Source organism: Cibotium barometz, chromosome 17 (genome assembly GCF_041138505.1).
Source record: "Cibotium barometz isolate CiBa-2024 chromosome 17, ASM4113850v1, whole genome shotgun sequence".
Taxonomy (NCBI): Eukaryota; Viridiplantae; Streptophyta; class Polypodiopsida; order Cyatheales; family Cibotiaceae; genus Cibotium; species Cibotium barometz.
The window spans coordinates 22,367,198-22,379,925 of record NC_141062.1 but is presented as its reverse complement, the minus strand read 5'-3'; the positions used below and the strand labels follow the sequence as shown (position 1 = coordinate 22,379,925).

The 12,728-nt window shown below is 38.7% G+C and overlaps 1 protein-coding gene across 1 annotated transcript; it reads left to right on the top strand.

Annotated features, from left to right (window-relative positions):
* Positions 1-10,417: 10,417 nt before the first annotated feature.
* LOC147629789 (acyl-CoA C20 Delta5-desaturase-like) lies at positions 10,418-12,452 on the top strand. The gene is made up of 5 exons (XM_086811314.1): positions 10,418-11,006; positions 11,327-11,467; positions 11,558-11,698; positions 11,788-11,894; positions 11,980-12,452. The coding sequence occupies exons 1-5, from the start codon at positions 10,419-10,421 to the stop codon at positions 12,185-12,187; spliced, it is 1,185 nt and encodes a 394-aa protein (XP_086667440.1). The 5' UTR covers position 10,418; the 3' UTR covers positions 12,188-12,452.
* The last annotated feature ends 276 nt before the right edge of the window (positions 12,453-12,728 follow it).

The following is a 12,728-nucleotide window of genomic DNA, read 5'->3' as shown; positions in this document are numbered from 1 at the left end:
TTAAAATTAAATTTTTGGCACGTGCATTAGACTAAGGTTCAGTCCAGCCACCATAAACTAGTGCTTTCCCGCATTTAACTAGTGTAGCACCATTTTTAACTAGCTATCATTCATTCAAACTGAAATCGTGCTTTTTAAGCCCCTAATTTAACTAGTTGAGCCCATAATTATGTCCAGTTGCATGGTAGGCCAAACCTAAGTTAGTTGTGTATGCCTGAAAAGATTGGGGGAGGAGAGAGAACTTGAGCTCTTGCAAGCACACACACGCTCACACAACAATAGATAAGACACACACAAATATGGAAGGCTGAAATCTTCTTCTCCTTGTTGCTCTCAAAAGAGGTCTATAGAAGATAAGTGAAAACCAACATAAGTACTAGAGTACTATGTACCAACATAAGTACTAGAGTACGATGTACAAGAGGTCCATAATGTGAACATGCTAAGTAGGTGATAGGTATGCCATAACTCGGTTGAACTAGGTAGGTGTAGTCCAACTTTAGAATCATTGACAAACATCCATCATGTCAGCTCTACCAAACACGCTTCATTTGCTTATTACCACACCAAACTCCTTAGCCTGAACTAGGCTTTGATACTATGAAAAGATTGGGGGAGGAGAGAGAGATTGAGCTCTTGCAAGCACACACATACTCTCACAACAATGGATAAGACACATACAACAATGTACAAGATTGGGGAAGGAGAGAGATCTTGAGTTGTCGCAAGCACACACGCTCACACAACAATGGACAAGATACACACAAATATGGAAGGCTGAAATCTTCTTCTCCTTGTTTTTCTCAAAAGATGTCTATAAAAGATAAGTGAAAACCAACATAAGTACTAGAGTACTATGTACAAGCAGTCCATAATGTGAACACGCTAAGTAGATGAGCTGGCAAGATAGGTATGCCATAACTCCGTTGGACTAGGTAGGTGTAGTCCAACTATAGAATCATTGATCAATTGTGTCAGCTACCAAACATGCTAGTGGTGTAAAGGTTGAATGATCACCCAGGCACATCATGAGTGTTAGCTCGTGTTGAGCTTAACATCTCAACACTTCCCCTCAAGCTCAATTTCATCTCTAAGAGACTCTAAGCATAGTGTGGAATCTGTAAAGCTTCTTTGCTCCCAAGGCCTTGGTAAAAATATTAGCTACCTGCTCCTCTATGCTAACATACTCGAGATAAATATCTCCTACTAAGACCTTCTCTCTGATGAAGTGATAATGGTCCAAGTAGCTTATGTAAAACCAAGCTACCTCACATGCTACCATTGCAGCACCCTTATACTTTGCCTCTCTAATCAACAAGGGAGCTGTCGGGGGCAGGCCGCTTCTGTTTCTCCATGTAATAGCACCACTCCCAAAGGAAAACATAAATCCACTAGTAGATCTTCTGTCCAAGATGCACCGAATCTACATCATTATATCCATACACCTACATATGTATACCACCCTCATAAAAGAGTCCATAATCCAATTATTCTCCAATATGCACTTGTAACACATGTCCTTATTGTGCAATGCCTTCAACTTTGTTTCATGTGTATGTACACCTTCAATCACATCCCTCTTCATCTATCTCATAAACACCAATGTCAATTTGTAAATTAATTAATAAATTCAATCAATCCTAACAAATGCATTAATAGGCACAAACTATACACCAATCAAGGTATCACCCTTTCATACAAACCAATTTAGCAATTTGTGAAAGCCCCAAGCATACACCACTATGGTCACTAAAGTTTAATTTAGCACGATTGTTGTTGCAATATAAGACACACACACACACACATAGAGTACAAGGCAAAGGGGGAGCGATGAGAGAGAGAGAGAGAGAGAGAGAGAGAGAGAGAGAGAGAGAGAGAGAGAGAGAGAGAATCTGTGTTGAGTTGCTTGATGTTGATGAGAGTAGGACAATTGCTACCCAACCATCAATAGCCTTGAATGTAGAGAACTCGCGTGAATTGAGTCGCTTGAATGTAGAGAAACTCACTCGAATGTAGAGAAACTCACTCGAATGTAGAGAATTCGCTTAGTCTCGTAGTGTGAGGCGATCCAGCCACTCCTAAAGTGTCGACAACAACATCAAGTACCCTGCTGCTAACAGCCTCCTTCTTTCCCATATATTTTCTACCTGTTGTTGCCATCACGTAATTATAGATTTTTGAGACCCTCTGCGTGCTTTTTTAGAACTTTGTTTCATGTTTCGAAATAAAATTTTAAGAGAGTTTTGCTACCCGTGTAAACATCAATTCAATTCGAACAAGTTTCTTGCTAAAAATAAAATGCAACATAGATATTTAATTATATACTCCATAAATTAATTAAAAGATCTAGACCTTACTCTGGGGGAAACAAATTGGCTAGACATAATATTACATATTTTAAACATGTTATAAATTGTATATTTTTTAACATAATTGTTTTTACCCTCCTTTAACACAAAAGAATGAACGACTTCTCGACAGCAGGCCAAAACCATTAATCACAGCAAAACACATGGAATATTACATGTGATATATATATATATATATATATATATATATATGTGATATATATATATAAATTGGCTGATACATTTGACAAAACCATGATTGAGTGACCCAATCCCCCCGAGCATCACAATGTCCTGCCTCAAAACCAGGTTTGGGTGACCCGATTCTCCCAAGCATCACAATGTCTTGCCTTCTCTCTCTCTCTCGTCTCTCTCTCTCTCTCTCTCTCTCTCTCTCTCTCACACACACACACACACACACACACACACACACACACACACACACACACACACACACACACACACACGCACGCACACCTCTATCTCTTCTCTATCTATACAAGATTAACCACAACCCCACCTCCCTCCACATGGGCAAAGGAGGTGGGGCTAATTCAAAATAACTACTCCTCCTGCAAGCGTGAGGAGGAGCCCAATCTCACATCTTCCAATGCAATTTTGAATTTGAATCTAAGAAGATCTCATCTCACATCTTTCAATGAAATCTTTATACATGCTTACATACCTATAGATACACACACGTATATATATTATGTATGTATGTATATCTATAGGTATGTAAGCATGTATATATAAATAGATTTATATGTATGTCGACGCACACACATGTATGTTTATGCACACACAGACACCAGCACATGATATGTGCACACACGCATACAAACACACGTGTATACACACACTCGCATGCATGGACACACGTGCAACATATAGAGATATGCACACTTGCACACATACTCAAGCTTGCACATACACACACAAACATATATATTATGTGCATGTGTAAGAGAGAGAATATACACACACACACACACGTATATATATTATGTGCATGTGTAAGAGAGAGAATATACATATACACACACACGTATATATATTATGTATGTATGTGTATCTGTAGGTATGTAAGCATGTATATATAAATAGATTTATATGTATATCGACGCACACACATGTATGTTCATGCATACACACACACACACATAACACAGACACAAGCACATGATACGTGCACACACACATACAAACACACATATACACACTCGCACACATGGACACACGTGCAACATATAGAGATATGCACACTTGCACACATAATCAAGCTTGCACATACACACATGTGTATACATGCACACAAGCACATAAATACACTCACATACACAAGTACATGTGCACACACATGGAGATGCACACACTCACACACACACATATGCACCTGCACGTGCACACACATAGATATAAACACGAGTATATTCACATGCTCACACACACGTACATGCAGATACTCGCTATGGATACACATATATAAAAACATACACACCATGTACACACACACACACACACACAACAAATACACACTAACACATACACACAATCAAGACACTTGCACAACACATGCGTGTATATGTGTTTATTTATTTTATAATGCACATGTATATATAGGTATACGTCTCTAAATATAATAAAACATAATATTATAGATAATATATATTTACATGTGGGTGTGTGTGTGTGAGAGAGAGAGAGCGAGAGAGTGCACGTGTGCATGAGAAAGAAGTGTGTTTGTGTGTGTGCATGAATATATATTATAGATAATATATATTTACATGTGGGTGTGTGTGTGTGTGTGTGTGTGTGAGAGAGAGAGAGAGAGAGAGAGAGAGAGAGAGAGAGAGAGTGCACGTGTGCATGAGAAAGAAGTGTGTTTGTGTGTGTGCATGAATGTATCTATGTGTGTGTGTGTGTAGTTTGTTTTTTTGGCAATGTGATAGAGGTTTCAAGATTGAAACTGTAAAGATTTTGAAGTGGTAGAGCTTGTTTTTAATTGTTATAATTCTTTTCAACTTGGTGCGGTACAGGTTTTTTTTGTAACTTTGGTCTTATGTTTATAGTGTTTTTATTAGAATGGATGGATGTGTGTATGTGTTGGTGAGAACATCTAAAATCAAGTGATTAGCATAACTAGTTTACGTTTCTTGCTTGTTTGCTAGTTAGATGAGTTCTAGAGCAACCTTTCTTAGGAGTCAGTATAATTTTCTTGTTTCTTAGGTTCTATTTAAGGTGTGTCGAGGGAGTATGCCAAGATACTCTAGTCGTATTTTGGGTGAGCGATCTCATAATTTATGTTTAGTTTCATGGGAGTGAGAGGATAGTTTAATGAAGAAAAATAAAGATGGGAGACAAATAAACAAAAGGAATACTATATGTATATATATATGTACATATATATACATACATATATACACATATATATATATAGATATGTACATATATATATATGTACATATATATACATCTAGGCATCTAGGCATCCAGGAAAGTGGGGTGAATAGAGTCTCCAATGTGCATTTATGAGAGGGAGGTGTAGGCTAGATTCTAGGGATTGGATTTAGGAGTAAATTAAGCATGATTAGGTGTATAATTATCACTAAGTTATGGAGCTAATCACTTTGTATCAAGCCTATAAAAAGAGGCCCAATCTAATGTGACCACCTATAGTGTGAAATGGTAGATGAGTAGATATGGACTGCACACAAGAGACCATAGCATAAGCCTCCAAGCCTCCCAAGCCCCCTTGAGCGTGCCCCATGCCCCTATTATATAGGAGGGCCCTCAAGTGACTCTTGAATTTCCATTCCCCATGTGTGACCCTTGGATGCCTGACCCTAATCTTAACCCTTAAGGTTAGTCCTAACCCATGCTCCACTAGAGCTTGTTCCCATGCTCCCATGCTCACAAGCCTAATGTGGGTTAGCCTCCTAGTATATGCACACATAATGTGTATATAACATAGCGCACATAATGTACATATAACACACACACACATAGATACATTCATGCACACACACACATAGATACATTCATTCTGATACCTCTTGATGGTATGGGACATCAAGGTAGAGGTATGATGTATTTCATTTATGATTCATGTGTGCATCCCTTGGGCTCGGGGGTGGTTGGGTGGTTGAGTTTATGCCTGATTTATGCATGTTTATGCATAACAATTATCTAGAGAGATCTTAGGATTTTAACAGTGGTATCAGAGCAATCTCTATTTAATTGTTGATTTTTTAAATAAATTTTAATATTTACTAATAAAAATATTATTTTATTGATTTATGTTTATAAATTGCACGTGGATCATTGATATGGTGATTGAAACGTGTGTTACTACAATTCAATGGACGAATTGACGTTGCGGGGGAATTCCGTGAGTTTAATGCTATTTTTTTTCTATTTTTTATGGTTTAAATCAAGCATTAATGGAAATCTTTACAAAAATACCATATATTTTATTGTGGATATTTTTGGTAGAATGGATTCCCTAAATTCTTGGATTTTTAAGGAATTTTTTCCTAATTTTTAAGGATTTTTTTGAGCATTTTTATGATTAAAAAACAAAAAGCTTTTGATAATATTTCAAAAAAAGCTTGAAAAAAGCTTGAAAAATAGTGAGAAATTACAAGATTTGAGGAAAAAATTTGCTGAAAATTTCTTTGACCTTTCACGTTCCGAATTTTTTTGTCTTTTCATTTTCTCAAAACTTTTGGCTTTCCGTATTCCAGGAAAATCGTTGGAATTCCGAAATTTTTTGACCGTTCGTATTCTAAATGCGTTCGGGATAATTTAAAAATTTCAAAAAAATTCATGAAATTTAGTGAAAAATTAGACAAAGGTTATCTTAAATTCTGTCAATTTTCTACTGAAATTCAGTAGGGGACAGCGTGTTGATGCATGAAATGCTCTCCCGTGTGCGTGGGGTCCTCTCCGTCTCTCAAATCTGATTTTTCCTTTTTTTTCGTGAGAAATTCTCTTAAAAAATGACTTTTTAAACATTAATCATAATTAATGTAAAAACTTTAATCAAAGATTAAAGTTAATCTCTCTGATTAACAGAGAGAGAGAAGAGATGGGAGGAGAGAGATTGAAATGGAGAAGGAGAGGAGAGAGGGGAGAAGAGAGAGGGAGTCCCTCCCTCTCTTGTTTTTTTCTGCGCACAGGCGCCCGGGAGGGGGGGGGGCTGCGCAGCACCCGGCGGAAAAAAAACGCCCCCCTTAAAAAATCAAATTTCTTATAAGCTTAATTAAACTTTTTTTATTTTTTTATTTTTTTTAAAATAAGTTTTTTATTTTTGGAAAAATGTGGGGTTGGTGTTTGGCATGTGGTGTGTCCATTCGGGCGCCCGTGACCATTCAAATTCCTTTAAAAATATATTTTTGATCCAAAAATTAAAAAATCCATTAAAATTATAAATTTTCATTGGATTTGAGAATTGTCGGGTGGAATTGGAAATTTCGTCAACGATGGGATTCTCACGAAAAATTAAGAAATTTCTAGAAATTATTTTTAGAAATCTTAAAAATTGATATTTTTAAAATATCAATGGTATTTTGGCAAAATTAATTGCTAAAAATATTCTAGAAAAATACAGGTTTGGAATGCCATAAGATACATTTGGTGGAATTCAAAATTATTATATTTTGAGGCCCTAGAAAATTAGACAAAATTAAGAAAAAATCATGATAATTTTTTTTCTCAAGAATTTAATATTTTCGAGGGTTATCTAATATTGAAGTACGTTTTCTCGTGCTGACATTAGATAGATGCAGGTTATTCGCATATTATTAATACGATTATATCTCGTATTAATGGATATTTATGTTTGGATTAATTCTAAATGATGTATTCATGATTTTTTACCATTGTTTAGCCATTCTTTTTGGACATGTTCCTTAATTTCTTTTGATGGCTATAATTTGCGTTCAAAGTGTGTTTCACCTTTGACACTTTTCCATGATAATTTATTTTGCACTTATTTAAGTGTGGTTTGTGCTTAATTTCTTAAGCCTAAGACAAATTCTATCATGGGTTAGTTGATCGGTTTGTTTTGGTGGATTTTTATTGGATGTTTTCCAAATTTTATTTGGACTCATCAGGTTCTGCCTAGATCACTTGTGTCTAGGGTTTTTTTATTGAGTACTACACACATGTGTTTCACTTACTTACTTTGGAGTTTTGCTTGAACGACACAATGTTCATATACTCCGGATTGATAAGTTGGCCACCAATTTTAATGCTTCTTTTGGCATGATTAATGTCCATTAGATGGTATGCATTGATTTTTATGTGATCAACTATGGTCTTTATGGATTCGAGGAGCTTCTATGCTTTTATCCATGGTTTTATAAGGATCTTTTGATCTTTTGAATAATATCATGTGCTTTGAAGGTAGCATTTGCCTTCGTTTTTTACACATAATTTTGGAGTATATTTTTTGTACTCTTGTACATATTCCAACTCGGATACCTAGTTGCTTATATATCTAGGTGAGTTATTTTTCTAATAATTCAATTTCTTTTCTAATGATGTACTCAGAAGGAGTTATTCCTTGATGTAGTCTCAAGTATATAGAGACAGGTTTTAGTATGTGAAAGTCTGGATAAGGCCATCTTATTCCTTTTATACAAGATTTTATTCATATTTCCTAGACGGCATACTAGGGAGAGAGAGAGAAACACACAGAGAGACAGAGACATGGAAGTCTATGTGTGAGAGTGTGTAGGGGGAAAGAGTGTGTGTTTGCATTAGTACATGTGCATGTATGTACATGTGTGTGTGTGTGTAAGAGAGAGAGAGAGAGAGAGTTTCGACATTTGAGAGTGTGTGCATGTGTATGTGAGAGAAAGAGTGTGTGCATGTGCATAAGTGTGTGTGTGTGTGTGTGTGTGAGAGAGAGAGAGAGAGAGAGAGAGAGAGAGAGAGAGATTACATGTCAGATGCATTTATTTGAGAGTGAGCACACCTCACCACTCATCCCTACCATTAAAATTTAATATAAAATTTAATTAATTAAAATTATATATATGTGTGTACATCTATTTAAGTGTGTGTGTGTGTGTGTGAGAGAGAGAGAGAGAGAGAGAGAGAGAGAGAGAGAGAGAGCTTCTATGTGAGAGAGTGTGCGTGAAGAGAGAGAGAGAGTGTGTGTGTGTGCATGAGAGAGAGACACAGATAGAGAGAGAGAGAGACTGAGAATTTCTATGTAGGAGATAGTTTGTGTGGGAGGAGATAGTGTGTGTTTTCATTAGTGTATGTGCAGTGTGTACATGTGTGTGTGTGTGTATGTGAGAGAGAGAGAGAGAGAGAGAGAGAGAGAGAGGCAGATAATTTCTACGTAGGAGATAGTGTGTGGGAGGAGAGAGTGTGCGTTTAGATTAGTGTATGTGCGGTGTGTACATGTGTGTGTGTGTGTGTGAGAGAGAGAGAGAGAGAGAGAGAGAGAGGGAGAGAGAGAGAGAGAGAGAGAGAGAGAGAGAGTATGCATGCATGTGCGTACATCTGCATCTATGTGTAGAATGTGCTTGAGAGAGAGTGAGATGGGGCAGACCTGGAGAGAGAGAGAGAGAGAGAGAGAGAGATAGAGAGAGAGAGAGAGAGAGAGAGAGATGTAACGAGGGAGGATGAAAAGAGAGAGAAAGAGAGTAAGAGATACATAATAAAAAGTAGCTTTTAATAAAATATAAATTAAATAGAAAAAATATATGTATATGTGTGTATACATGTGTGTGTGTGTGTGTTTTTATTTACATTTATATATACATACATACATATGTATGTATGTATGTATATGTATATATATGTGTGTGTGTGTGTGTGTGTGTGTGTGTTTAGATGTGTGTATGATATATCTATCTATATATTTAAAAGTGACACAACTAATCACCCATCTCCGCACATTAAAATTTAATCAAAATTAATTAAATTATGTCGATGTTTGTATTTATATTTTTAAATACATGTATATATGTATAAGTATATATATGTATATATATGTATACATATATGTATATATGTATACATGTATATATGTATAAGTATATGTGTCTATGTATAGGTTTATGTATCTAAAACATAATATTGTATATACTATATATTTACATGTGTGTGTGTGTGTGTGTGTGTGTGAGAGAGAGAGAGAGAGAGAGAGAGAGAGAGATTGAAAGAGAGAGAGAGAGAGCGCTTCTATGTGTGGGAGAGTGTAAGAAGAGAGAGGGAGTGTGTGTGTGTGTGAGAGAGAGAGAGAGAGAGAGGAGAGCAGGTGTGTATATGTGTGTGCATGTGAGAGAGAGAGAGAGAGAGAGTTTCAACATTTGAGAGTGTGTGTACGTGACAGAGAGAGGGAGAGGGTCATGTGCATGTGCATGTGTGTGTGTGTGTGTGAGAGAGAGAGAGAGAGAGAGAGAGAGAGAGAGAGATGGTTGTAGAGAGGGTATAGTTATTTTTTGGAACCTTGGTCGGCCGCACCAATGCGCGGGTGCAATACTAGTATTATCTTAAGGAAGAGTCTTACAAAGCTGCCATGTGGCAAGAATTTGGAGGTTCGGGAAGGGACGGAGGAGGTTTGGGTAGAATTTGAATTTGGAGTCTCAAAAGAAGTGAGAAGCACCAGTTGCGGACTAGGTAGTTAAAGTAATGCAACGTTTTTGATGATTGTAGTATGTAGCGATGATCATGATAAACTATAATTCCAAATGTTCAAGGCTTAATAGAGGGGCAAGCCGACAGCTGCTAATGATGAAGCCTGGGACCCAGCTATCCACATGAAACCAATGAAAGTGAAAAAAGGCCAACGATCAACCAAAATCGGCATACACTTTGTCTCTTTTGCGCTTGAGCCAATAGGAAGGCAGCCACCCCTCGTACGCAGATAATTCCACCTACTCCGACGTGGCTGGGTTGTGGTCGTTTGCGTGTACACGCGGGACGGAGCAACCGTCTTCACACGTTCTGCCAAGCTGGAACGTTTGACGTGGATTCAAAATTTCTTAATCTGGTTGCCAGCGTGGAAATGATGGCGTGGCATCGCCTTCTTCAAAATTTGCTCTGTTAATGAGTTATCGTCCGTCGGGTGGCCAACCTTTGCCCGCCACAGCCATAGCCATGGCAGCAGTAGCAGCAGCAGTTAGCAGAGCTACGGCGGTGGCGGCCGCAGGTGGCCGCCCGAAACCTGAAACGCCCCCGAAACGCTTCCCTTCTTCTGTTTTACCCCCCCTCAGGCTCCCTCTCCGCTCATGCAGCAGCGTGGCCGGCGGCTCCTTTCACTTCGCCCGCCGCCCGCTCCATGTCTGTGTGGCCGCCCAAAACGTCCCCCTGGCGACCCCGGATCCGCCCAGAATGCCCGCCCACATCTGGCTTTCGGACGTGGCCCCTCTGTGGCGGAAACCCTACTTTGCGAACCGTAAGTGGGCGCCCACCGACATAGCCATAGCGGTGTTCTTGGTGGGAATTCATGGCCTTTGTCTTCTGGCGCCCTTCACCTTCTCTTGGCAGGCCTTTGGGGTGTTTTTGCTCTCGTACCTGGTCACAGGTATGTTGGGAATCACCTTGTCGTACCACCGGAACCTCTCCCATAAGAGCTTCACCCTTCCCAAATGGCTCGAATACACGTTCGCTTACTGCGGAGTCCTTGCCATGCAGGTATATTTGGGCATCATTTTTCTTTTTGATCAACCCTAAACTGGTGCCTTCAGATTTAATTAACCCTGATTTGCGTTTGGGCACTGTGTTAATTCTCCTCGCTGCTATGGTTTCTATGGCAATAATGTATCTTGAGTACAATTTGTGCGTACAGACATCCGTACATTCTTACACATGCGTACATGTATGTGTGTGTATGCATGATAGTGTTTCCTGCTATGATTGCCCAAGCGTATTTGTGGACATTGTCCATTTGTGCCATCTCTGCTCTGTGTTTCTCGTATATTTTAACCCTTACTGTCCTTTTCCCCCGCTTACAGGGTGATCCTATGGAATGGGTCAGCTCACATCGATATCATCACCAACACTGTGACACAGATAAGGATCCGCATTCACCATATGAAGGCTTTTGGTACAGTCACATGGGATGGCTGCTTGATAACAAAACCACTTTGGAAAGGGTGAGGTCCTACTTCTTCAAAATGCGTAGACTTGTATTGTTTAATGGAGATAAGTTTGTATGTGTAAAGATTGTCGCTACTTTTTCACAGGTGGGTGCTCGTGGGAATGTCGGGGATATGGCAAAGGATCCCTTTTACAAGTTTATTGAAAAAACTTACCCCATTCATCCCATCCTAGCTGCAATTGGTTTCTATGCATGGGGAGGTCTTCCTTTCTTGATATGGGGTGTGGTAAGTAAACTTCTATGCACATCTTGTAAGGCGTATCCTGACATATAAACACGTATGCTGGTATATGAATATTTGCTATGTAATTGCAGGCTCTCAGGACAGTTTGGGTATACCACATTACCTGGCTCGTCAACTCAGCATCTCATGTGTGGGGTACACAAGCATGGAATACAGGCGACTTGTCTCGGAACAACTGGTAAACCCTAGCACTAATTTATCAATTGGAACTTTAAGGATTTTCTTGCACGCTGACTTGGCATTTGACTGCATCAAATTTACAGGTGGGTTGCTTTGCTGGCATTTGGGGAGGGGTGGCATAACAACCACCATGCATTTGAATATTCAGCAAGGCACGGTCTTGAGTGGTGGCAATTAGACCCCACTTGGTATTGCGTTGTGGCTCTTGAGAAAATGGGTTTTGCAACCAAAGTGAAGCTTCCACTTAAAGATCACATGGATCGCCTAGCCCTCAAGTCCTTAAGTAGCTAAGTATATGGTCTTTCATGAAAGGGAGCCAAGGCAATACTTATCCTTGCAACACCTTTTTTGGGCAAGGCCTTTGTATGCGTACGTGAAGTGTAAGCATATTGAAGCCTAGCCCTGTGGTTGCTGAGAGGTGAGCATTTCATGGAGAGGGCAATTTGCTTATTTTATATGTATATTTTAATTGTTTCAAGACATTGTCCCTCTGATGCCGAGTGTATTGTATTTTCTTAGAAATTTCAACATATCATTGCATGTCATAGTTCAAGAAGGTTGGTGTACAAGAAAAACAACACAGGCTTTGGCGGCCCTTGTCCAAGTGTGGCTTTTAGAATAGAAGAAAAAGGCCAATTTATTGGCATCCTGCAGTTTCAGTTTACCATTTACCCTTACATGTGAAGGTCGGTAAGGATAAAGCATTGGCACTATTAAAACGTGCTTGAATGTGATAACACCTTTTTGAACGCCATGCATGCGACCCTTTTCAAAGTTTTGACATAGTGTTACATAAACAATTGACTAAGTTTAAGTTTTAATGAGCCAAAAT

Excerpts from the sequence above, each read along its gene's own strand:
- LOC147629789 (XM_086811314.1), top strand. The coding sequence starts at position 10,419 with ATGAGTTATCGTCCGTCGGGTGGCCAACCTTTGCCCGCCACAGCCATA. Across the intron at positions 11,468-11,557 it reads ACAAAACCACTTTGGAAAGG|GTGGGTGCTCGTGGGAATGT; the intron begins GTGAGGTCCTAC and ends ACTTTTTCACAG. Across the intron at positions 11,699-11,787 it reads CTTTCTTGATATGGGGTGTG|GCTCTCAGGACAGTTTGGGT; the intron begins GTAAGTAAACTT and ends ATGTAATTGCAG.